General features: G+C 36.3%; 2 protein-coding genes and 1 long non-coding RNA gene across 3 annotated transcripts; 2 read left to right on the forward strand and 1 right to left on the reverse strand.

Annotated features, from left to right (window-relative positions):
* Positions 1 to 271: 271 nt before the first annotated feature.
* fnbp4 (formin binding protein 4) lies at positions 272 to 12,788 on the forward strand. Its single transcript, XM_059536781.1, has 18 exons — positions 272 to 302; positions 1,037 to 1,203; positions 1,777 to 1,851; positions 2,577 to 2,710; positions 2,818 to 2,989; positions 3,068 to 3,212; positions 5,253 to 5,356; positions 5,459 to 5,781; positions 5,955 to 6,156; positions 6,267 to 6,355; positions 7,099 to 7,203; positions 7,685 to 7,818; positions 8,670 to 8,830; positions 11,066 to 11,310; positions 11,396 to 11,531; positions 11,637 to 11,830; positions 12,057 to 12,214; positions 12,311 to 12,788. The coding sequence occupies exons 2-18, from the start codon at positions 1,089 to 1,091 to the stop codon at positions 12,402 to 12,404; spliced, it is 2,586 nt and encodes an 861-aa protein (XP_059392764.1). The 5' UTR covers positions 272 to 302; positions 1,037 to 1,088; the 3' UTR covers positions 12,405 to 12,788.
* A 1,292-nt stretch (positions 12,789 to 14,080) lies between these two features.
* agbl2 (AGBL carboxypeptidase 2) lies at positions 14,081 to 26,552 on the forward strand. The gene is made up of 23 exons (XM_059536579.1): positions 14,081 to 14,368; positions 14,544 to 14,607; positions 14,728 to 14,877; positions 15,893 to 16,078; positions 18,171 to 18,278; positions 18,385 to 18,535; positions 18,650 to 18,883; positions 20,295 to 20,700; positions 20,829 to 20,971; positions 21,828 to 21,987; positions 22,070 to 22,196; positions 22,478 to 22,578; positions 22,669 to 22,775; positions 22,861 to 22,927; positions 23,020 to 23,124; positions 23,366 to 23,452; positions 23,591 to 23,704; positions 23,826 to 23,883; positions 23,982 to 24,182; positions 24,266 to 24,299; positions 25,770 to 25,885; positions 26,086 to 26,185; positions 26,284 to 26,552. The coding sequence occupies exons 1-23, from the start codon at positions 14,363 to 14,365 to the stop codon at positions 26,453 to 26,455; spliced, it is 2,997 nt and encodes a 998-aa protein (XP_059392562.1). The 5' UTR covers positions 14,081 to 14,362; the 3' UTR covers positions 26,456 to 26,552.
* On the reverse strand, positions 23,546 to 26,334 carry LOC132125264 (uncharacterized). The gene is made up of 2 exons (XR_009426882.1): positions 26,219 to 26,334; positions 23,546 to 23,680 (listed from the first exon to the last, which is right to left on the reverse strand). It is a non-coding gene; the product is annotated as an uncharacterized LOC132125264 (long non-coding RNA).
* Positions 26,553 to 26,986: the final 434 nt, after the last annotated feature.

A 26,986-nucleotide genomic window follows, 5' to 3' on the forward strand; every position in this document is an offset into this window, starting at 1 on the left:
ATGTATAACAACAAGAACAACAACAAGAACAACAATTTATATCACTTTTTATAATATATGGCCTACTTTTTTTGTAAACAGCAGAACATTACAAATTACATTTTCCTTTAAATACGTCTTAATTATGCAACAATAAGATATAAACGAAGATCTTAAGATCATAGGTTTAAATCTTTACAGTTACAACATTTGTAGGAATATATTTGTTTGTTTTGGAGATCGACAGAGCGCTGACGTTACGTAAGAACTTTTATTTTGAAGGGCAAGAAGTCCATCAGCCATTTGGAAATCAAGAACCGAACATCCTTAGTGATGGGAAGTTCGGCTCTTTTCGGAGAGGCTCTTTCGACTCCTGAATGGCTCTTAATTTAGGACTTTTTTTGTAGGGCTTTGTTTTACCAAAACTTTGCAAAAATTAATGGTTTGTGTGCTGAAAACCCTTTCATGTGCAGTGATTTTATGAGAATCCTTATAATTGCCCAATTTTGTGCATTTATTTAGTTACAAAACCATTCTTTTGTTTAATATTTTAATCAAACATTTTATTGCACAAATTAACAACAAAACCGCAAATAAATCCACAGAACTAGAACCAAACTCAAGCAAACAGTATTAATGTCCTCAGTGAAGATTGGCATTCAAAAAAATCAGATGCCTCAGCTTTGATGGACTGATCCTATTTCTTCTTTCTGTGATTATCTGCCCTGTTTTTGAGAAGATTCTCTATGAAGGAACCGATGTTGCCACAATACACAGTCTCCCCTCCATTAACGTTGTTACGACTCGTTAACTTGAAGTGGAGTGCCGCTTCACTTCACCCCCCTCTCTGTTTTTACATAATGGTATGATCCCATATATTCACATCTGATTGGCCGCGATGCGTTTGCTGACCAATCAAAACAAAGTTCTGCCTTGAGGTAAGCAGCGGAAAAGAAAAAACTGGGAGCCGGCTCTTACTCGATGCGAGCCGGCTCTTCTGATTCACTAAAAAGCATCGGCTCTCAGAGCCGCATCTTTTGCGCATGACCCATCACTAAGTTGCACGCAGGGCCGTGATTGAGAGCGGAGCTCCGTTATTAACCGCCGCGATGGGGAAGAAGACTCGCGCAGGCACCGGCAGGAGAACCATATTACAGCTCTCACCTCCGGGACCGACCCGCGGCGCAGCGGCCAGAGAGGACGGGCTCGGCTCAGGGCCCGAAGGTGGGCGAGAAACACATCAGTAACAGATGTATAAACCGTCGGCAGAATCAGAAACACAAAATAAGAGCAAGACGAACCATTATAAAAGAAACACGCGCTTCTATTGCGAGTCGAAAACGAGTTTATGTAACGCTAGTAAACTTACTAGTCATTTGTTATTTTTTTTGCCCAATGATAATAAAGTTTCAGTTCCATTGGTAATATAAATTAGCTTGTTTTAATAAACCGATACAAAATGTATGGTTGAGTTCTTTGAATCGCCATTTGTCAGGTTTAGCGTTAGCCACCGGGACAGATTAACGGATAAATGTGTGCTGATATTGCTTGTCAAACTGCTTAGGACGTAAACCACATGATGGCAAGTAACGATTTATTTGGATATATTAACGTTTTGTTTGAATTGTTTGCTATTTAAGTCATTTATGAGCCACATTTTCGAGTTAGCATTGCAGCTGCACTGGGCTTCAGACAAAGCGTTAGCCAAACATGCTAAATCACCCGCACCGGAACAACAAAAATAACAATTTTATAAATGTTTTAAAAACGTGGCGAACTCTCTTTTTCCTTTTGTAGACGACCCTGAGGGTAACACAGATGGTCAGCGAGAAGTTAATGTAGTAATGAAGATACCAGCTGTGAAGGCCACACGTAAGTTATTACAATGTTATTACTGCATGATATGTGTTACTGTATATAAGTAATGAGTGTAACGTGTATGTATTCGTTCATAAAATATATACTTTATATTTTAATTATCTGTAAATTAAGTAATGTACTTATTTTTGTTATTTATTACTCACTCGTGTGTGTAGACACACACACACACACACACACACACACACACACACACACACACACACACATATATATAATACACACATACAGTATAAAAAAAATTAAATGTATTTGTTTATATTCTTGATATTATATAACTATTTTAATATGTATAAACTTAAAATATTTGTGTTTATATATAAATAAATAATGCATAAACTTACACGCATACATCTATAAACATACTTGCTCTTACCTGTTCGTAAAAGTGATCATACATTGGTAAATATGTAAAAAAAAAAAAAAAATACAATGAATTAGTATTTTGGGTGCTGCACTTTGATCCTTAAATAGAATCTATTAATGTCTTCTAATGATTATTGTTCTAAATATGCCTCACAAGATTTTTGGTATATAAGCTATTGTTCCACTCAGTGATGCTTGTGTAATATTTTGTTATATATATATATATATATATATATATATATATATATATATATATATATACACACACACATTTATTTATATGCTGTTCTATATTTAAAAGAATGCCGTCTGTACTACATTTGATTAAGTTTTACCTTGTATTTGCTCTGTAGAGGGTTTATCTCTGCTTGGAGCATATGAAGACAGTGAAGAAGAAGAAGATGCAGCTGAAAACACCTTGCCTGCCACGAAGGCAAAGCATAACCAGTCCGCAGACATTGACAGCACACTTGCTAATTTTATGGCGGTGAGTGAAATCTTGGGCTACTTGAGACCAGATGTATAGATTTGTGCACAGGTTATACAAAATCTGTCTGTAATTTTGACACGGGTTGTCTTATGTCTTTCCTAAAGGAAATTGATGCGATTACGACCCAACCAACCCAGACAAGTGAATCTGGGACAGAGCCGAGTGAACCTGCCCCAACTCCTCCTCGCCCCGAACCCAAAACAGATCAGCAGACTCATGATCAGAACGGACCCGCACAGGAATTTCAATACGACACACAGTACTCCCTCGCAGGAGGTGAGCTTTCTAGTCGACTGGTTCTCTTAAACTAAATGAAAGAATGTGGACGTTAATACTTGTTTTCTTGTGTTGTAGCTGGGTTAGAGATGGGTGATTGGCAGGAAGTGTGGGATGAAAACACTGGCTGTTACTACTACTGGAATACTCTGACCAACGAGGTGGCCTGGCAGCTCCCACATTACCTGGCAAACCAGATGCAGAGTCTACATTACACGGACAGGTGAGTTGTGTATACGCAAACAGCTTTCATAGTCGCAGAACAATTTATTTGATTTCATTATCGCGCGCTTATATCATTTGTGATTATGAACGTGATTTTGCATAGCTTGTCAGTGAACTATGGTTCTGTGGGGTAAATGCTGCTCCATCTGAAAGCATGTGCTGGAGATTTACTACTAATCACAGAACCGGCTTAACTGATAAGATGCGGATGATAATCACATTCGATTAATCGTGCAGCCCTAGTGCAGACCCTTCAGCAATTGGGTCATTTGAAAGTCAAATACTGTTAAATTTAAAGTAAATAAAACGTTCTTACATCTAATTTAAACGTGGACCTGCCTTTCCTGATAACTTTCCAAGATGCCGCCATCTTTATTTTACTAACTTACTACATGCAGAAGGTGACCCAGCTGACCTCGCCAGAAAAAAAACTCAACACCACTGTCTAGTATTGATTTTATTATTCTACCAAATAGTATAATAAGTAGGGGTGTAACGATACGCGTATTCGTATTGAACCGTTCGGTACGAGGCTTTCGGTTCGGTACGCGGTACGCATTATGGACCGAACGGTTCGTTGGACTAATTAATTATATTTGGAAAATAAAAAAAATTGTGAAATATAATGATATGCGTTCAACAAGGTAGCCCAATAACCCAAACGACGTAACAGGCAATGCCCCTGACACCCCCGAAGAAGAAAAAAACACCAACTTATATGTTTATGTTAGGCTACTCAGTCAGGCGCTCGCTCACTCAGTAATACACGCTGAAGGCTCGTTGCAAAATGGCCAATGCGTTTAAGTTACAGGGAATCCAAAGTGCACCCAAACACCAGACCTGTTGGTTATTGGAGGATCTTCTATTTCTGGTCTGTTAAACGCATTAGCCATTTTGCAACGAGCCTCCAGCGCGTACTGAGTGAGCGAGCGGGGCCTTTCACACAGGACGCGGTATGCGCGGCGCTATAAAACCCATTCATCTCGATGGCTTGCTCCGCGCAAGGACGTTTTGTTGCTGCGTCGACCAAAGCGCATCATGTGCCGCTGCGCTCTGTAACGATTACCAGCGCGACCAATAGGATCCAAAACAAACACGGAAATCAAAATGAATGAACGGCTAGTGCTAGTACAGTACTGTGTGTGTTAGAATTTCCTGAGCTGTACGATACAAGTTTGAGGTAGTATAGGGACATCGTCAGGAAAGCTGTGTCATGGAGACATATCTCCATTCAAGGAACAACAGACTATGATAGAGCTCCTGCTAAAAGTTTTTAAAACTCCGCCTACGCCATAGCGCAGCGCAGCGCAAATCGCGTTGTATCTGAAGGGCAACGCTGAACCCAGCGGCAAGCGCCGCGCATACCGCATCCTGTGTGAAAGGCCCATTACTCTGTAGTGGAAAACGTAGGTTTTAAGAACATGCTTAATGTAATTGAGCCCCGTTACAATATTCCTTCACGAGACCATTTCAGACAGACCGTAATTCCTGCTTTGTTCCAAAAAACACAAGCCCTATAGAGGACCAACTGTGTAAAAACACACTCAATATAAAGAGTTATAGAGTTCCATATAAAAAGTTACATCTTTGTATTTGTTCATAACTACTACAATAATATAACATTTTCATTTTTTTTTTTATAAGGAGCTGTTTTTGTTTTATACAGTATGCTGCTAAGAAAACACTATAGAAGATGGGTAAAGAATAGCTCCATCATTGTTCAATGTAAAAAAAAAAAAAAAAACATACTTTGTTAGTTTTAATAAATTAAACATTTTTTAAAAATCAAGGAAATTTATCTGCCAATTTTTTCTTTTTGCTGTATCTAAAACGTACCGAACCGAACCGTGAATTTTGTGAACATTACACCCCTAATAATAAGTGATCGATATTTGGGGTAGGTGTATCAATACAGTATTGCCGCTGGATATTTCGCAGTACTATGCTGTATCGATTTTTTTTAACTATAAGTATGTGTATTTATCCTGCAGGCTACATATATATAAATGCATTTTACTTTGAATATTATTTTCCTCAGTTCGTCTGTAAATGGCAATGATGTGGCACATCATAGTGGTTATACTGAACAGCAGTCTGTTGCTGCTGCTCCTGCATCTAAGAGAGAAACCAAAAAGAAGGCAAGTATTTTTTTTTACTTCTCCCTGAAGTGGATGAGATGGGAAAGATACTTGAAATTAACTTTGCTCATTAGTATAATTCTGCATCCTCTGTCCACACAGGAAGTAATCGAGAGTGTTGTGGCTTTGACCAGCGAGGAAGAAGAGAGGCGAGGTGTGGCAGCTACTCTCCTTGCTCCTCTTATTCCAGAGGAGGTAAAGGAAGCAGAGGAGAAGTGGAGAAAGAAGGTGCTGGCCATAGAGGAGACCGTAGAGATGGCCCAGGAGGTAGAAGGCCAAGGCACTCCATCTTTGGACTCCCCAGCACACAGAGATACGGACAGCCAGAGTAACCAGCGCAGCAGGAACCACTCCGCAGAGTCCTCTGACAGGGAGGAGGAGGCAGAAGAGGACACCATGGAACTAGAACTAGCACTAGAGAGGAAAAAAGTCAGTTGCTTCATTACTCATTAGTCTCTATATTATATTAATATTTCTATATTCCGATTATGCAATCATCTAAGTCTGATTTCATGTCTAATTAAGCCAATATTGTCTATCAGTGAATCTTTCTGTACCGTTTCTTTTGTGAAAAACTGGTTTTGAAAGTTTGTTTCCTGCAGGCTGAGCTTCGTGCCTTAGAAGAAGGGGACGGCAGTGCCGGTGGTTCGAGCCCCTGTTCTGAAGCAAGTCAGGATGGGCCTCGTAATTTGCTTTTGAAGAAGAGCAAATGGAAGACGGCTTTCCTCCGTGCACCAAGTCCTGATTCAAGCAGCCGGAGCTCAGACAAGGCAGGGTGGGCCACTCCAGAGCACTCCGACAATGGTAAAGATTGGCAGTAATAATAGAAGTGCCTAGAAATTTAATTAATTTGAAAGAAATTAGGTTTCGTACATTGTTAAATGAATGACATACTGAACATTTTGTGTTTTAAGCACATTCCAAAACAGCTGAGAAGCAAGTAGAGGAAGATGAGAAGAAGCCAGTATTTAAAGCCCTTCAAAAGGAAGAAGAGGACCTCAAGGTAAATGAAATGGAATTAAAATTGATCTTTTTTGTTTTTAAATACACATTTCTGCTTTTATTGCTTTTGTACTGTTCTCATGCTCGCATAAAAAAATACAGTAAGAACAGCAATATTGTGAAATATTATTGCAACCAATAAATAATTGTTCTCTTTAATTGTATCTTAATTTATTTCTATGATGGCAAAGGCAATTCACATTTATTTCTGTAGCACATTATTAAATACAAATAATTTCAAAGCAGCGTTACAGTAAAAACAGAATCAGTTGTTGAAACTTCAAATTTAAGACAGAGTTCAGAAATTAGTTGGTGCTCAAAAAACATTTCTCATCAATGTTGAAAACAGTTGTGCTGCTTAATATTTTTGGAAACAGTGGTACATCTTTTTTTACAGGATTTAAAAAAAAAATAAAGTTCAAAAGAACTATTTATTTGAAATGTAAGTCTTTTGTTACAGTAAAACAAAAGTTTTTACTGTCACTTCGATTATTTTAATGAATGCATCTTTGCTGAATAATACTATTAACTTCCTAAAATCAAAATCAAATAACGTTTTAGCTAATGCAAGAAAGGTCACAAATGCAGAAATAAAATGAGTATTATATTTAAACAACTTCACGTACACTACTTTAGTTACACTACTTTAAGGAATATTTATAGGAAACGAGATGCAAGTTACAGTTACTGGTAATTTGAAATGTTATGTGATAGACTTCATTAGAGTTGTTGTTTTGCCTCTAGTTTCAGATCGGAGAGCTTGCTAACACACTCACCAGCAAAATGGAATTTTTGGGAATCGACAAAAAAGCAATCTCCAACTTTCAACTGCTGCTGTTGCAAACGGAGGTAAGAAAACACTGACATAAAGAGCATGACATAAGTTGTTTATGCTATATAAATAAAACCAGATTTTTATATATAATAAAAATTGTGGTAACACTGTAGTTAACTGACCAATTCTCACTATTAACTAGTTGCTTATTAGCATTTTATAATTAACATTGTCTGTTTATTAATACTTATGATGCATGTATTATTTCCTTATTCTGCACGACCATATTTTAGATCCCTTAAGCTTACCCCAAACCTTAATTATCTTACTATTAATAAGCAGCAAATTAGGAGTTTGAGGCAAAAGTGACCATAATTGTGATGTTGTATGTTAACAAAAAAACATTTAAACAATTTTTCAATTATGTATTTTTGTTTGTGTATAAACTCATTTAAACTAAAGAAATATATGATTTAAATATATGGATGTGTGTTTAGATTTATTCTGCCGATATGCTTATTGAAATGGCCTTCTGACTCATTTCCCTTCCTCCAGACGCGGATCGCAGACTGGCGAGAGGGTGCCCTGAATGGAAACTATCTCCGGCGCAGGCTGCAGGAAGCTGCCGAGCACATAAAACATTACGAACTTAACGTCACTCCTAAAGGCTGGTCCTGCCACTGGGACAGGTACGCGCTCCTTACCTTTCACATCCTTATCACTCCCCCTCTCTAAAAGTCCCCCTCCTCATGTGACGATTGACACTGCCTCCGCTGCTATGACAAACGCGCGACTGATTTGCAATTGGTAGTATTACTGGGGAGTGTTTACAAGCACGGATAAAGACAGAAGGTAAATCCTGATAAGGGAGCGTCTCTAAAGGGCCAGCCTGACCGCCAAAGATTTGGGCCCCATCTCCTCTCCTCAAAGTCAGTCTAAAGGGTTAGGAAGGTGGTTGCGCGTGCGAGAGCTTTGAACTTTACAGGACTACCCCTAAAATGATGGGAGAAATGAGTGACCACGTGGAAGCAGCGTGTCACAAGCATCAGTAAAGGAAGACGATGCCTTGCCCTCGGAGCCTGAAGGTCAGACCAATCTATTTAATTGTTTAACTGGATTTTTTTATCCATGCACCCTATTGATGACTGTTCAATAAAAATGTTGTCTTTCACCCTCTGTTGAAGATGCCTGCCTTAAGGCATCTAGCGGAGGGGTTTTGTCACTGTCAGTGTGAGTATTGCCATGACAATTGAGATGAAGTGATTTGTAATAATGTCTGTAAGCTTTTCAGGATTGGAAATTTCACCCCTTTTTTTTTTTTGTCATGTATTTTTCTTAGAGAATAAGGTGGGTTCTTTATCAGTGCACCCCTTCCAATCTGGCTTCTCCTCTGGGCTCCCAGTGAAGCCCAGTTCAACATTCCCTCATTAGGGAACTAGAACCCCACTTTTCCTTTGGCCCTCCAAGGGTCTATGACCATGAAATCAGTTGAGGGAACAGTTGCTAAGACGCTTCTGTGTGTTTGTTTCTCCTCCTCTAGAGAGCACAGACGGTACTTCTATGTGAACGAGAGGACCAGTGCTTCCCAGTGGGAGTTTCCAGTCGTGGAGGAGAACGAGGATACCAAGCCGCCCTTGCCGCCCACTTCTGGCTTCGGAGACACTAGTCAACCATCTGTAGAATCCACTGGTGCTATATCAGGTAAAGGTTGTTGGCTATGACATCTTTTAAATATTTAAAAGATGACGTCATCAATATTGCTTTATCAATTTTTCGACCAAGAGAATATTAGTGAAGAGGATCGCGCAGAACCTGTGCAAGCACGACTCATAATGGTATGTTTTGTGTTTGTTAGGGGTTAAAAGCTTTAATACAGCAGAATACATGATTGCATTGTAGCATTTTTGTAACAGTAAGAAGTGTTTGCCAGTAAGTATTGCTCTTGCACCAGTATTACTATGACAACCACATATGCATCCATGTTTAAAGCTTTTCGTAACCATGTGAAAGATATCTGTCTGACATAAAGTGTATAATTGGTAGGGATGCACCGGTTGACCGGCCATAAATCGAAACCGGCCAGTTTTTGCTTAAAATACGCGATTGGCAATCGGCCGGTTTTTGGTGTTTTTTCGACCGATTTTTCAGGAAGTGCGCCGTATGCACAGACTACATTGTAATCATTTTCTATGTCATTTGTGTGGAAGTATTTCGAAATCTGTGCGCAGGACACGGGCAGCCGTTCAGCACTGGAAGTGCAGAGCTACATGTCTGAGGCACAGATAGCAGGAAGCTATCAGCCGTTGGTGTATTGACGCACAAATAAGAGTCCCTTTCCTGCACGCACTAAAGCTGACCGGTCCGCGCCCTGAACACGAGTAGACCGTGAAGAGATGTTCAGATCAACTTCTCACTTGTTGGATGAGAAACGAAATGGACTAAACTGTGACAAAACTGAAATGTTTTTTTGTAAAGTAGAACTTGCATACAGATTTGAAAACCCAGAAGTAAACATCAGTTCTGTATAGGATGATTATTTATTATTTTTTATTTAGACTTTATTTGATTTAAAAATCACAAAAAAGTGTTTCATTCATCCAATCAAAAAATTTTAGGGTAATGATTCACATCTATATTTTGTAACTTGAGACAATAGTTATTTATTTTTCATTGGCTCAAGTAAAAAAATATAGATGTGAATCATTACCCTAATTTATTTATTTTTTTTAATTGGATGAATGAAAAACTTTGCATCTTTGTTTTATTCACACCAACATTATTTGATTTACATTTTGGAATAATGTATTTAAATAGCATACTTTTATTTAGTCTCACTGGTAAAGACCTTTTTTTAAATTTAAAACCAAATTTAAAAACTAAAACAAATACTAAATGCTGATTAAGAAACCTCTTATTAAATGTGTGTTGATTGTGTTGTTTGGATTGTAGAACTATGCAGTTATTGCCTTTAATTTCACATGGTTACAGTTAATCTTTTAACAGTAGGCCAGTTCTATGTAGTTTCAACCCAATTCAAAAACAAAAGCTGTCTGTACTGTCTATGTTTGTATTGAATGTAGGCTATTTACTGTGCAGTTACTGCCGATAATTTCAGATGGATACGGTTATTGTTTTCAATAGCCAAAAGCCAGTTTGGCCTATTAAATACCAAATAAACATCTTGTTTATGCACACTTTCCTCCTTTCTTGTTTGTTGCTTAAAGATAAAAACAAATCGTGAATCGGCCAGTTTGCTTGTAAAAAATCGGTATCGGAATCGGCCATGAAAAATCATGATCTTGCATCCCTAATAATTGGAATACCGTTCCATTGAAGTTGACGAGGTGATGATCTGAATGAGAGAGAGATGCAGAGCAGGGGGACATGAGGAACAGGATGAAGAACCTCTGCTTTAGAACATTGATTTTGAAACTTGTGAATCCATCCAATCGTTTTCATATTCATAGAATAGTTTTGACGGCAACTTATCCTCTCCTCTAAAGTAGCCAAACATGACAAATTGTTTATGCCTTCAAACATGTACAGCAAACCTGAAGTTTTAAATCGCAATTAGATTTTCTCTCAAATCTTGCAGGACTTGACGTGGCAAATTTTTTTCATGATGTAAAATGCCAAATTGTACACCTTGCCATTTGTGAATTAATAACTCATGATTATTTAAGAAGGGGAAAACCTTACCTTTTTACCATTATGGGAGTGTAACATATGGCCTGACGACATCTCATCTGACCGCAGTTCACTTAAAGTGCTAGTGAAGCTCCTCATCACCTGTTCCTGCTCCTCGCCTTGAGTCACCTTGTTTTGCAATTAAATAAATGTGATTGGGGTGGCCAACCATAGCCCTGCCCTATAACTGAAAAAATTAATCACCACTAATTTTGACAGCACTAATTATTTTATTTCTTTTTTCAATAGTAACTTCGTTAGGAGATGTGCAGTCTTATTGGATGGTTCCCCAGCCTCCTCCGCCACCATTGCCTCCACTTCCTCCAGAGGATCCACCCCCTCCACCTACAGAACAACCGCCGCCCCCCCCTCCACCACCTGAATCTCCTCCTCCACCCCCTCCACCACCCCTCGAGGATGACGGAGAGATTGAGGAAGTGGAGATGGAGGATGAAGAGTCAGAGCCTCCGGCTCCTGGAACAGAAGAGTTCAAGGTCATTTTTGATCTTGAGAGTTAAGATTTAGTTTATTATGATTAAGTGCATAGTGAAGCTACATGTTTTGATGTCTCTTCTTCAGGCGGCTGAGGCAGCGGCATCTTTGGGACTTGCAGCTAAAGCCCAGAAACGCAAGGCCCCAGGCTCAGTCCCGTTGCCCAAAACGGTCACCATCGGCAGCAGCCCCATTCTTTACACTCAGCCCATTGTGACAGCTGGTGAGAATAAACTGCTTTTACATAAACTGCTTATTCAGTATTTTCAAAGAGCATCCATTCTTGTGGAAAGCTGTTGTTCCTCATATTCCTCTTGTTCTTTCACAGCCCCACTTCTAGTTGGAAACGCTTATTGGGGGATGACAACTGCAGTTGCACCTCTTCTGCCTACAGAGAGCATAGTCCCACCAATGCCAGCCCTGCCGCCCCAACCACCCCCTCCTGCTTCACAGCCTCCCAGCGCCCTGGAGCCGATGAGCAAAGCCCTCCCAGACAAAGCAAAGAAACAAAAAAAAGAGAAGGTGGGTGTTTGTTTTGTTCTTGTGGTTTTGTTGTTTCTTTTGTTTTTTTGTTTGCTGTTTGTGTGCTTTGTTTCTTCGATTTGTTAGTTGGTTGGATTTATTTTGATGTCTTTCATTTTATCTTGTTTTCCACCTTGGGGTTTCTTTAGCATTTGTGTTTTCTTTCTTGTGATTGTATTGGTTTCGTTTTTTTTTTTAAATATATTTTGTATATGTTTGTATATAGACAAAGAAGAGCAAGACAAAGATGCCTTCACTGGTAAAGAAGTGGCAGAGCATTCAGAAAGAGCTAGATGAAGAGGAGAAGTCGAGCTCCAGTGATGAAGATGGAGACCAGCTCAACATCAAACGCATTGAGGAATGGAAACAACAACAGCTTGCATCGTAAGTTTGAAGATGCTATTGCAAAAATTGTCAGCGTGCATTTGGAGAAAAATAAAGATTGTTCAAATGCTTGTCTTTTTTTGTCTCTACTTGCAGAGGGAAGGCTGGGAAGAATGCTAACTTTGAAGCACTTCCTGACGACTGGAGGGAAAGACTGTTAAAGAAGAGAAAGATGATGCAGAGTTCATAACATCAGTCTTGAAAAGACTAAACAAGGAGCCTCTGGAAGAGGTGGACAGAACTGTGCTATTGTGTTGTGTCCCACTTGCTAAGCTTCAGTGGATTTAGTCGAGCAAACTTGAATGAATGTTTCTTTTTTATGTAAGCGCACATTCAACTGCTGTTAAATTCAAATGCATCATCTTGTGTCTAATAGTATACTTTGTCATGGGTTGCTGTAAAAAAAAATTACAGCCTCTAGTCCAGAAGTTATTTTAAAGATGCAGTGAACCTGAAACAAGGTTAAATATGTACAGAAATTTTTGTTCTACTTTTTTATTACTTCACTATGAAACCTGTGCACGATTTATCTGTAAATTAAATTTTTTATTAAAATTTAATAATCAATATTAAAGGACCATTTCCTTTTTTTATATCTGTCAGAGCTGTTCTCAGTTTCTCAGAAAAACAAACAAAGAAAAAAAAATGTTGTACAATGTGAAGGGTGCAAACCATCAGCTGTACAGTGAGTTCTGCGCTGTCATGGGGGACATTAAACAGTGCTGTACCTGTGTATCGAGCTAACAGTGTTTTAAAAGCTAAGCTTCAAAATCAGTTTATCTTTTATAAAAATAGAAAGTTTCATATAGTTTCAGCCATGCTTCCAAAATCACAGTTGAGACTTCTATACTTCTATATTTCAGCTGTGGTTTGCAGGGCCCTTGTGCAGGTTGTTTGAAATTGTTTAATTTGTATATTTGTTCTATATATTTATTTGTGCTAATTACAGAGCGTTTACGTTTTTTTAAGTTTGTAGGTGTCCAGGTACAGAAACTGAATAATCAAATGTAAAATAGCACTGCTTAGTCTTCACTGTAAAAATTTTATATACAGTCAAAACAAAATGTATTGACACCTTCGACATTTCTCACATTATCACAGTTTGTTTGATATAGTTTAGAAAATGGTAACAAAATATGACAAAAAGAGTTAACAAATTCATCTTGCCAAATTCAACCCCGCCAACTCTATAATATTAATAACATTGTTCACTAAATGTTTTAAATCGAAAAATTGGTGTAAATGTTGCCTGAACTTGGGCTGTCGAGCAATCAAACCTTTTTACATTGTAAATAAAAAGTATTTACACAAATATTTTGTTCCAAGTAAATTTTTGTAAAAATGTAAAAATTAAACATTTTCAGTTGACCGTTACTGTCACTGAGCAAGCTCATAAAATACATGTACAATTCAAATAAGAGTATAATACTAACGTGTATAAAAATATTTCAGATAGTTATTTCAGTAAACATTTCTAATGTACGTTTAGATGAAGTACCGATTTATTAATACTTAAGCGAATATAGGAAAAAAACTAAACGGACATTTAATAAAAAATGAATAAAACCGACACCCAACAAAATTACTAAATCGATCTAAATAAAAATTAGAAAAATGCAAATAAAAGTAAATAATATGGAATAAATGATATTTATATTGATTCTATAAAAGAACAATAAAGCAGCAAATAAATTTGTTGTTATATACATACACATACACACACACACAAACTTTTTTTCATTATTGTTTAAATATTAAAGCTTATTTCTGAGAAAAATTATTAACATAACGGAGATGTGTTAATTTATTTACAAGTTGCAGCGTGCTTCAAGCAGGAAACGAGCGTCGTGCCCATGGCAACAGTGACACAAATGGCGTCAGGGGCGCGTCAACAATAGTTGGTCATAGAGGAGATTTCATTAAAAAGTAGACCTGTTTAGCTCTCTTCTAAGACTGTTTTAATTTTAAAATACTTACCACTTTGCCGTTTTCCTCAGGTGTTTAAAGCAAGATGGTTCTATGTTAACCAGCGGTGTTATTTGATACCCTGTCACTGTCAGGCGCTTGTAAACTGTGAAGTTATTTATTTGTCGTTGTTTATTATGTCTTCATGAGCTGCGTGATATCGCATCGCTTCGAGGCTCGGGAATGAAGGTGAGGGATCGTGGCACACATATCACTGCTGCTTTGCACTCTACAGTTACAGTCTTATATTACCCAGTTGGTTAACATGCCAACTCACTGATACTCAATGCCTCTTAACCTTCCGCCCTTTTGCTTGTAATGTTACTTAAACTCACTTTTTTGTTCTCCTATCTTGTTAAACAAGAAATCAGATGATCCATACGAGAGATTCATTTTGCTACATCTTCAGCATTATGGATTCCTCTCCGGTAAGTTATTCGAGTCAGGTTTTGGATGGGTTTAACAACGCTTGACTGGTTTAATGGGTTTCTCTGTGTCCTCTGATATAGCATTTCATATTGTTCTTACCTTTGTTTCTGTATATATAGAGACTAGCTCTTCTGTGCATGCTGGGGTCCCCATCAAGAGAGAGTGGGAGGGCAATCGAGATTCTGCTGCTTCAGACCTGATCAACTCCGCATCTGAGAGCAATGACTCCAGCTTCGAAGAGGAGCAGGAGGAACCCAAGCCATGTCAAAGTAAACACGTTAAACTCCTGGATCTGTGTCTGTTCACACAGTGATGTGAAGTATGGGAACCCACTTTTCCATATAAGAAAAAGTCATGCTTTGTTAAATAATTATTATGAAATACGAAGTCATTAAAAAAATAATGAAGTAATAAATAAGTCATAAACGTAATTGTTTAAATTTTTGTCTCATAGTTAAGCATCTCATAAATTTTACTTTTTATATCGTATGACTTTTTTTCATGAGTTTCTGGTCAATTTAAATTTTGTTTCTCAGTATTATTTTTTCGTCATCTTTTATCTTCTATTTTTTTGTATAACTATGAAAGTATGTTATAATTTCAACTGTTTTATTTCATAATTACGACTTGTAATAATTTGAACTTTTTTCATAATTTTCTGGTCAATTTTTTTCCTCATTATTATAATTATTATAATAATTCATTATTATTTTGCTTAAATTTAATCTATTAATTATGACTTCTTATGTCTGCATTATGTCTTAATTTACTTAACGTCATAATGTATTTAGAATTTATATTTAATAATAATTACTTTTTAATGCCATAATTATGGTTTACCAAAGCATGTTTTTATTATGTGGTGGAAATGTGCTTCTATAATAAAGCATGTTATGTCCTTTTAAAATCATAAAAATGGAAAATTATGACATAATGAAATAAATCGTCAGTAATAAATAAATTTTCAATCATCACCATTGCCACCTAAATAATGATTATTTAGCATTTTCTCTCAAGTTCTTTCAAGTTGTCACACAATATGCAACACTAAGCAGCTAAGTCTAAGCAGCTAGTTCCCATTTGAAATTCATGGCCTTTATAAAAGATTCAGACACTAAGAACACATAATTGTTTTAGGGAACATGTACCAGTGAACTCTTGGTTTTATGGGTAATTCTGATAATCACTGCTGGTAACAAATGCTTTCACGTGTCTTTTAACTACAGCATGTCTGTTGAGTAATAAATAAGATTTTGTACTGTCTGTGTTTCATTACGTTACAAGATTTTTTCAGCTTAGACAAAGTTCTTAGAACCCGACAGCTTGTGTTTGATTTTGACGGTGAGCGGCCCATTCCACGCCTGAGGGAGCCTTTGGACCTCTTCACAATCCCATCTACCTCCTGTCCATTTCAGGGCGTTCGCTGGCCCATCGAATGTGAAGTGATCCGTGACAAAATCCAGCATATAGGTAACAGTGCTTTACTTAAAAAAAAAAAAAAAGGTTTTACACGCTTAATACAATATTATTGTCAGATACCAGATCAGTAGGGATTTGTCTGGAGACACTTTCTTTGAACCCAGAATTTGTGAATTTATTCATATAATACACTAAAAAATGTCCATCTATCCATACAGTGATTTGTTAATTTGTTTATTTAAAAGTGTGAATATATAAAACATTTAAATTAATAATATATATAAATAATACGTTAATAAATCTGAAAAAGAATCCTGAAAAAAAATACTTAACTGTTTTCAAAATAATAATACAAATAATTAATGTTTTTTGAGCAGTAAATCAGAATATTAGAATGATGAAGGATCATGTGACTCTGGGGTAATGATTGCTAAAAATTCACCTTTGATCACAGGAATAAATTACATTTTAAAATATATTCAGATAGAAAACAGGTATTTTATTTTGACTGGTAGTGTATGTGTATATATACAGTACAGACCAAAAGTTTGGACACACCTTCTCATTCAAAGAGTTTTCTTTATTTTCATGACTATGAAAATTGTAGATTTACATTTACATTTATCTGAGGCTTTTATCCAAAGCGACTTACAATTGCTATGTATGTCAGAGGTCGCACACGCCTCTGGAGCAACTAGGGGTTAAGTGTCTTGCTCAGGGACACATTGGTGTCTCACAGTGGATTCGAACCCGGGTCTCTCACACCACAGGCATGTGTCTTATCCACTGAGCCAACACCACCCCTTCACACTGATTCACACTGATTCACACTGAAGGCATCAAAACTATGAATTAACACATGTGGAATTATATATGGAATTATATACATAACAAAAAAGTGTGAAACAACTGAAAATATGTCATATTGTAGGTTCTTCAAAGTAGCCACCTTTTGCTTTGATTACTACTTTGCACACTCTTGGCATTCTCTTGATGAGCTTCAAGAGGTAGTCACCTGAAATGGTCTTCCAACAGTCTTGAAGGAGTTCCCCGAGACATGCTTAGCACTTGTTGGCCCTTTTGCCTTCTGTCTGCGGTCCAGCTCACCCCTAAACCATCTCGATTGGGTTCAGGTCCGGTGACTGTGGAGGCCAGGTCATCTGGCGCAGCACCCCATCACTCTCCTTCTTGGTCAAATAGCCCTTGATGCCTTCAGTGTGACTCTACAATTTTCATAGTCATGAAAATAAAGAAAACTCTTTCCCCTGGTTTCACAGACAGGGCTTAAGACTAGTCCTAGACTAAAATGTAAGTCTGAGCTGTTTCCACTGAAATAAACTTGCACTGACTGATCTTAAAAATATATCAGTGCCTTTTTAGTTTTAAGATGCACATCGGTAAAGTTTTTTTTCTAAGCATGTTTATAAAAATTACTTAAATGTCCTAATTGATCTATGGTCTAATCCTGGCTTAGTCTAAGCCCTGTCTGTGAAACCGGGCCTTTGAATGAGAAGGTGTCCAAACTTTTGGTCTGTACGGTATATATATATGTGTGTTTGTGTGTGTGTGTGTGTGTGTGTGTGTGTGTGTGTGTGTGTTTGTGTGTGTGTGTGTGAGTGTGTGTGTGTGAGTGTGTGAAAAAAATTTCATTGCCAAATCAAAATCGTGATGTGAAAAAAAACACAAGTAAATACATTTATATATATCATTATATATATTTTACAATATCAGATAATTTCAGATATTTATGACAAGACAGCTTTTAACTATGCGAAATGTCTAAAATATTTTTTGAAAATGCCAATTAAGATTAAGTTTCACCCTTTTTAATCTACACAGCATTTCGATGTGATGTTTTAGTTTCTTAAAATACCAGATGATTTGCACTTTTATGGCAAGACAAGGTAAGCTCAAGTTTTAAAGTGTCATATGGTGCGAGTTATATTTATCAATGAACAATTCATGCTATGTTAAAAAAATAAATAATTACCACACAAAATACATTTACGAACTTTTTATTTTAAAATAATAATAAAGTTTCTTTCACCCTTTTGAAACGAGATTTTTAACCTAGTTTGTTGTATGTCTTAATGTGTTGTCTTCATTTTTGCTGTTATTAATATTTTGAATTTCTAAAAACCAGAATGGGACCCTTCAGAGCCGGAGCCATTCTATCAGCCAACGGGGGATGAACAGGCTCCCATGCCGGTAGGAGGGGTAAGAGGAAACACTGTCTACCGCATAGACCCAGGTAAGAAAATTATATAAATATATATATTCCTCTGTGCAAAAAATCTATAGCTACTTCCAAATGTTGGTGTTTATATCCTCACCTGTTGGTTTACCACACCATTTAGCCACACAAACCTCCTACTTCACCTACTCTCGTGTGGGTGGGAGCAGAGGACCCATTAAACTACCCAGGTCCTGTGCCAACCATCAGGAGGAGCCTACGCTAGATTTTGAGTCTCGTTTTGAGAGTGGAAACCTACGAAAAGCAGCGCAAGTGTGAGTCACACAGCTTCATTAATTCTCCCACAAATGGTTTTGTGTCTTCTGACAAGATGTAAAGCCTGTATATCTCAATTTAATTTAAACTGCTCTCTGATCTTTGCCTTCCAGTGGTCAGTATGACTATGAGCTGACTTTGCGCACTGACTTGTACACCACTAAGCACACTCAGTGGTTCTACTTCCGGGTGAGGAACATGAGGGCAGGCGTCACCTACCGCTTCACCATCGTCAACCTGATGAAGGCCAGCAGTCTGTATAGTGCTGGAATGCGCCCATTGCTCTACTCTGAACACGCTGCCTGGCTGAAGGGGGAGGGATGGCAGAGAACAGGAGCAAATATTAGGTGACAAACAGTGATTTCTCAACATGAACACAAAGTTGTGAATCCGTTATGTTATTTGGTAACTCGATGACACATAAGTGTCCATGATAAATAGGAAGGAAACATCTTTTATAATATAGTCATAAGCTATGTAAGCTCATTTTTACCACATACGAAAAAAACATGTTTAGGTTAATCATAATTGTGACATAAGAAGTCATAAATATGAAATGTCATAATTATGAAGTCGATATTGACAAAGGTCAAAATTATGACATACTAAATCATTATGTATGGTGGCCCAGTAGTGCACAACACAACAAAATCTCCACAACACCACGAAATCGCGGCTTGTCTTTTTTGTGTTGTGCTAATTTAATTGTTGTGGCTTGTTTCCGTTGTGTTGTGCTGCTTTCATTGTGTTGTGGCATATTTCTGTTGCTGTGCTAATTTCGTTGGTTTGCATCTTCTTTCCATTGTGTTGTGCTAATTTAATTGTGTTGCAGCTTGCTTCCATTGAGTTGTGCTAATTTTGTTGTGTTAATTTTGTTGTGTTGCATCTTCTTTCCATTGTTTTGTGCTAATTTCGTTGTGTTGCGATTTGTTTCCGTTGTGTTGTGCTAATTTCATTGTGTTGCAACATGTTTACATTGTTTTATGCTAATTTTGTTGTGTTAATTTCGTTTTGTTGTGACTTGTTTCCATTGTTTTGTGCTAATTTTTTTGTGTTGTGGTTGTTTCCGTTGAGTTGTGGTAATATCGCTGTGTTTTGCGGCTTGTTTCCATTGTGTTGTGCTAATTTCGTGGTTTTGTGCACTACTGGGCCACTGTAATTATGAGATAAATGAAGAAAATAAAATAAAAGGTCAAAATGATGTGCCTTTTATGCCATATTTTTGACTTTTTGTATTATGATTTTGGCTTGGTATGTCATCTATATTTCTAGTTTTTATCTTATAATTGGCTTAGTATGTCATTTATTTCCTAATTTTATGTCATATTTACGGTTTATGTAAATTTTGTTTTATCAAAGCATGTTTTTACAACATTTTCAAGAAAAGTTTCAGTTTAAAAAACAATGTTGTGTGGTATAAGTGTTTACACATCTAAATTATTATTTTAAAAAGTAATTTTTTTTAAGTTTATTTAAAAATATGAAGGATTCATTCATAAATATCATTACAATTTAGGGATTATGATTTCATTGTAAAATGAAATTTTACAACTTGTCATAAATAGGCTATTTTAAGAAACTTATTGATTATTCTCTGATAAAAAAATTATATGATTTTTCCTTTGTTTCTGCAGGTTGCATCACATGACTTTTTTGGCTTTATGCCAAGCCCTAAAAAATATTATAAATTATTTTTGAATAAATTATCAGTTCCAGAAAAAACTATTTACCAAACTGCTGTCTCAATGTCTTCTATAGGTACTACAGAAACAGTACTGAACAGGATGGTAAAGCGCTGTACTCCCTCACCTGGACTCTGGAGTTCCCTTTCGATGGTGACACCTGCTACCTGGCCCACTGCTACCCTTATACATATTCAAACCTACAGCATTACCTGCGTGAGGTCATCTCAGACCCTGTCCGTGCAGCTTACTGTAAGCTGCGAGTGCTCTGTCGAAGTCTGGCGGGAAATGCAGTGTATGTTTTGACTGTAACAGCTCCGTCCAACAGCTTAGCAGAACGCAAAGCCAAGCGGGCAGTTGTTGTGACGGCACGGGTGCATCCAGGAGAAACCAACGGCTCTTGGATGATGCAGGGCTTTCTGGAGTTCCTGCTGAGCGACTTGCCTGATGCACGTTTGTTGAGGGAAATGTTCATCTTTAAGGTGAGACAAGGAGTGCAGGGCATGGATGGAGAACGGGTTTTGGCCAAAATTTTATATATACCCATGTCAGGTGCTTTACAAGGTGTAAACAGTTTACCACAGTAAACTAACAGATGTTCTTGATGCAGATTATACCGATGTTAAACCCTGATGGCGTGGTGGTGGGAAACTACCGGTGTTCACTTACAGGCCGCGATTTGAACCGAAACTACCGCAGTCTGCTGCGTGACTCTTTCCCATGCATTTGGTACACTCGCAACATGGTGAAACGGTGAGTAATAATTATGTCATGGTGACATTTCTTGTCATGTTAGGGACAGTCAAATCTAAATTTATTCAGACACATTCAACATTTCTTATATTATATCACAGTTTATTTGCTATAGTTTAGAAAATGGTGATAAAACATAACAAGAGCTTAGAGTTAAACTGTGTCAGAACACCTTGATAATGTCAGATAAATAATTGATTACAATCAACCAAAAATTATTCAGCTGTTAAAATTAAGTACACAATTAGATAATACCAATTAAGGTCAACCAATTACCAAGCAAAGCTTAATTTTGATCAGTCTGTGGTGTAAAAAGGCGCACTAGCAGTTATACAAAAAATATTTAAGCAAAACCCGGTAAGGTCAAAGTGTCTGAATATTTTTTGAGCCCAAATTTAACTGGCAATTCTGTATGAAGAATTTTGGAATATAATCACTTTCACTTTATTTTGCTATCTTTACTTACATTTATGAACTATAGTGTCCTGCACCCACTAGTAAAAACATATCGAAAATTATATCTGGTGTCTGAATAATTTTTGGTTTGACTGTATAACACGTGGTTGCATTTAATGACATTTTGCGGGCAAAAATAATTTCCATTGTCTATTGACAGTAGTGTAGCAAAGTATGAAGCACAACTCACATAGAAGTGACTTTCAAATCTTGTACAAAAATGTTAAATAAGATGGTGCGTCAATGTACAGTGCCATTGCACATTGGGTGTCTCGAGTTCGAGTCCCAGTTCGCAAACCTATCCCGATCCCATTCCCTCTCTCTCTCGCATTTCTTTTCCTGTCCTCTCTACACTGTAATTTTGACCACACCTATGCACCCGGTTAAATTGATCCCACAGGTTGCTTGATGAAAGAGAGGTGGTGGTCTACTGTGACTTTCATGGTCATAGCAGGAAAAACAACGTGTTCATGTATGGATGCAGTGATCGGAAAGTTGCTTCGCAGTGTCTTCAAGAACGTGTTTTCCCTCTTATGATGAGCAAGAATGCTACAGACAAGGTTAGCAGTGGTTGTCATAGTCATAATCTCAAGCAAAATATGATTGTTCCAATTTTGAATGCATGCTTTTGTCTTCTCGTAGTTTTCTTTTAGGAGTTGCAAGTTCAAAATGCACAAGAGCAAAGAGGGCACCGGCCGCATCGTCATGTGGAGACTCGGCATTAGGAACAGCTACACAATGGAGTCAACCTTCGGAGGCTCCACACTGGGTACTTACATGCTTTGTATCCAAAAAGTTTGTAAAAATGTATTATACTATTATATAGTGTATTATTTATACACTATTATAGTTTTTAAATATTTAAATGAGGTTTTATTTGTATATTTTAATGCATTTAAATGCATTTAGTAAGATCGTATTGAGTCATTTTTATTAGTTTTGTTTTGATTTTTTAGGTACAATTTTAGCAATTCATTTCAGTTAGTTGTCCAGACAAAAATAGATGTTTTCTGGAAATAAGAAGAGTTTTCTTTATTTTTTTATTCGTAGGTGACAGGAAGGGAACGCACTTCAGCACACGGGACTTGAAATCAATGGGCTATTGCTTTTGTGACACTCTGCTTGATTTTTGTGACCCTGACCCAGCCAAGGTGGCCTGTCTTTGGACTTTACTTCTTTAATGGACTTTAGTTTTAATCCGATTTAAAAGAACATTATTGATTGAAATACATTTTAAACAGACCAAACACTGTCTGGAGGAGTTAGGGCTGTTATTGAGACAAGAGGTCAGACGGAAGCTGGGAAGAGAAGTGGACTCCTTAGAGGATCTGTCTGACATTGAGTCTAGGTAAGAATAGAGTCAAATAAAAACATCCTGTGAACATTTGATAACTACATGTCAGATTTTTTAACAATGTTGATGTTCGATGCAGCACAAGTGGATCGAACAGTACTGAATCAGATGGACTTCCTGTTCATCTTCTAAATGCCACAAACCAGGTGCAGTATGAAGCAAAACCCTCTCAGTGACATCTTAAAGAAGATTTTTGCTCATTTCATTTAATGTTTTGTGGTTTCTATAACAAATGTAGGGCAAGAAAAAACACCTAAGAAGCCGCAAAGAAAGGAACCGACTCCGACAAGAACGAGTACAGAGCACAGGACCCAAAATGATTCAAAAGAACATCAAACATTTGGTAGATCTTACTAAATATGCATTTAGGCTTTTCCTTATAGATCATGAGTCAATCAAAAAAACATCAAAAAAAATGTTTAGGTACAAGTATGTTTTTATTTTAATAAAATGTATTTAGATTTTTTTTTTTTAGAACATTTTTAAATTAAGTTTAAAGTAAAATGATATTTAAAATATAATTAAAATTAAGTGTAAGATTTAATTTAGAGTTGTATTCATTATATCTATATATATTTCTGAAGGATCCCGTGCCCTCAAATGAAGATGTGGTCAAAGTGAGAATCCAAGAGAAAACTATGAGTTTTGGGAAGGACACTAAGAAACAAAAGGTAACTCTGTTATTTGGTCCAAAATGATCAGCCAAAAAAAAAGAGAAATTGGGGGTTGTTAGGGAAATAGGGGAAAACTAAGTAGTATTTAAAAAATGAAAATGGATAGTGAAAAGTTTTATTTTCTATGCTGTGTAGATGCCATGTCCGGTAAGGGCGAATCAGACTGTGAGGTCTTGGATCCCTCATCCCACTACTCACATTGGCGTTGTAGAAAATATTCCAGATCTTTGGGGGAATATACCAGAAAAGGTAAATGATCTGGATGGATATTTTGGATAATATATATTCTCAGGCAGTGACCATCAAATCATCTTTAAGATATGGCAGAATCCTTTTGTTTGAAAACAAAAACAAACCCTGTTTATTCCAGATTGTGCCTGCCACCAGTTTGCACAATGGTTATTCATCTTATCGTCACTCTGTCTCAGGTAGATATACTTAAATATATCAAAATAAAACATGTTTATTCAATTTTTTCTATCAAGGGAAGTAAATGAAATTAATTAAAACGAGGCAAATTTTTCAGTTGATAATAGGCATAAAACATATCAGCATGCTACCTCATCAGCCCCCCAGGGACAATTACAACGACAGACCCACCTAGTTATTGGAGGTCAGAAAAGATGTCCATCAGTACCTGCCTCCAGAGAACGATCTCTGATTATACCAATTCAACCGTACACAATGCCCTTTTACCCCGATTACAGACTTCAGCCAGAAATAAAAGGTATGTCCTCTGACTTCTTATGTGCAGATTTTTAATAAAATTCTGACCACAGTTGACATGTTTATCATTTTGCTGTCTCACAGAAAGACCCCATATTTCAAACATTACACAGAGGAGGTAAGTTGGCTACCTCAACAAAGTACATTTCACAGTAGAAGTGGCATAATAGCAGAATACATTGGAAGCTGAATAGCAAGGCTATATATATATGTACACACACACACAAACACATTTGAAATGTTAATGTAATTTTATATATAGAGAAATATAAATATGTAATTGTCTATGCATAAAATATATATAATTATTCTATAATTAAATAAATTGTATAATTCAAACATTTAAATGCATAAACGCTCTTGAAATGTCAAGATGTTAAATTAAGATAAAAATAAATGTATTAATAGATTTATAAATGTTATTAATTTACATTAATAAAAATATATATAACATGTAATGTTATGCAATTATCTATAAATATAATGTAAATAATATATATTTCATGTACATAATTCATACGTTAATTTACATTATTTAATAGTGTAACCATATAGATGATATATATGTATGATGATATATATATATATATAGTACAGACCAAAAGTTTGGAAACATTACTATTTTTAATGTTTTTGAAAGAAGTTTCTTCCGCTCATCAAGCCTGCATTTATTTAATCAAAAATACAGAAAAAACAGTAATATTGTGAAATATTATTACAACTTAAAATAATAGTTTTCTATTTGAATATACTTTAAAAAAATTATTTATTCCTGTGATGCAAAGCTGAATTTTCAGCATCATTACTCCAGCCTTCAGTGTCACATGTAACATCCAGTCTATCACATGATCATTTAGAAATCATTCTAATATTCTGATTTATTATGAGTGTTGGAAACAGTTCTGCTGTCTAATATATTTGATGAATAAAAGGTTAAAAGAACTGCATTTATTCAAAATAAAAATTGTTTTTCTAATAATATATATTCTAATAATATATTTTCTTTACTATCACTTTTTATCAATTTAACACATCCTTGCTGAATAAAAGTATTGATTTTATTTTAAAAAAAAAAAGAAAGAAAAAAATTACTGACCCCAAATTACTGACCAGTAGTGTATATTGTTATTACAAAATATTTATATTTTAAAAACATAGCTTCTTTTTTTTTTACTTTTTATTCCTCAAAGTATCCTAAAAAAATATCACGTTCTGAAAAAATATTAAGCAGCAGAACTGTTTCCAACTTTGATAATGAATCATCATATTAGAATGATTTCTAAAGGATCATGTGATAATGATCCTAAAAATTCAGCTTTGCATCACAGAAATAAATGATAATTTAAAGTATAATAAATTTAAAAACAATTATTTAAATTGTAATAATATATCACAATATTACATTTTTTTCTGTATTTTTGATCAACTAAATTTTAAAGAAACTTCTTTCAAAAACATTAAAAATAGACTTTTGGTCTGTACTGTATATATATATATATATATATATATATATATATATATATATATATATATATATATATATATATACACATGCATATATGTACTGTATATATATTTTCTCCCACAGTCAGCAGAAACTCAGGCAGGAAAGCCAGATGCAAGTGACACATATTCCTGTCAAACATTTAATGCCACTAGACAACATGGGAACCCTGAGGATCAGTCATAAGACAGATGGACGAGGTAAACATTTGCTATTTCTTTAATTACTGGTATGGCCGATATGCAAGGAAAAAAATAAATAAAACTGTTGTGCATTATACATGTCCACTACACTATTTGAAATTCAATATCAGATTTAAATACACAGTCTCCAAATGTTTTTGCCAGTGTATTAGTGTATTATGATACCTGCAACTTGATTCTTTTTCCCATGTTACCAGGTGCCATGGTTGGCCTTGCATCACCAGATACAGAGAAGTCCAGAAGAGCCAACCAAATTAGTAAACAAGATGCTTCCGGCTTCCTCCCTGACCTACACAGGTTTATTTTTCTGGCAGTTTGCTTGACACTTACAGTCACATACAGTGCATAATGTCATCATCTTGTTCTCACTGCTGTCATTGTGTGCTCCTCCTTAGCCACGGTCAGTTGTTTGGGAATCAGTCTGCGATCAGAAGTCTGAGGATAGGGAGGCTGCCCAAAGGAAGCAAAACTCAGGTTTTCAGGAGAAATGCTGCTTCTACAGACAGCCTGAGCAGTGAGGAGAAGGGTGTCGCAGAAAGAACATCTACACATTTTCCTCAGTCATAGTAAGTTAAAGGGACAGTTCACCCAAAAAGTTTAATTGTCATTAATTACTCACCCTCATGTCGTTCCAAACCCATAAGAACTTTGTTCATCTTCAGAACACAAATTAAGATATTTTTGATGCATTCCAAGAGCTCTCTGACGCTCCATAGACAGCAAGGATACTTACATGATCAGTCTTACAATGATCAGAAACATAGCAAGGAGAATGGTAAAATATTCCATGTGACATCAGGGGTTCAACTGTAACTTTATGAAGCTATGAGAATACTTTTTGTGCACAAAGAAAACAAAAATAATGACTCTATTCAACAATTCGTCTCCTCCGTGTCACCCTATAGTGCCATTTTGGAGAGTATCGCATATGTAAACAACTTATGCAATGTGTGTACCCGGATACATTGTTTATGTTCAAAACGGAAACAGCATATCCACATACTCTGCTGCTGACACAGAACAGCATGCGTTGTTTACATATGTGATACTCTCCAATATGGCACTATAAGGTGACGCAGAAGAAATGAATTGATGAAT

Source organism: Carassius carassius, chromosome 43, assembly GCF_963082965.1.
Source record: "Carassius carassius chromosome 43, fCarCar2.1, whole genome shotgun sequence".
Taxonomy (NCBI): domain Eukaryota; kingdom Metazoa; phylum Chordata; class Actinopteri; order Cypriniformes; family Cyprinidae; genus Carassius; species Carassius carassius.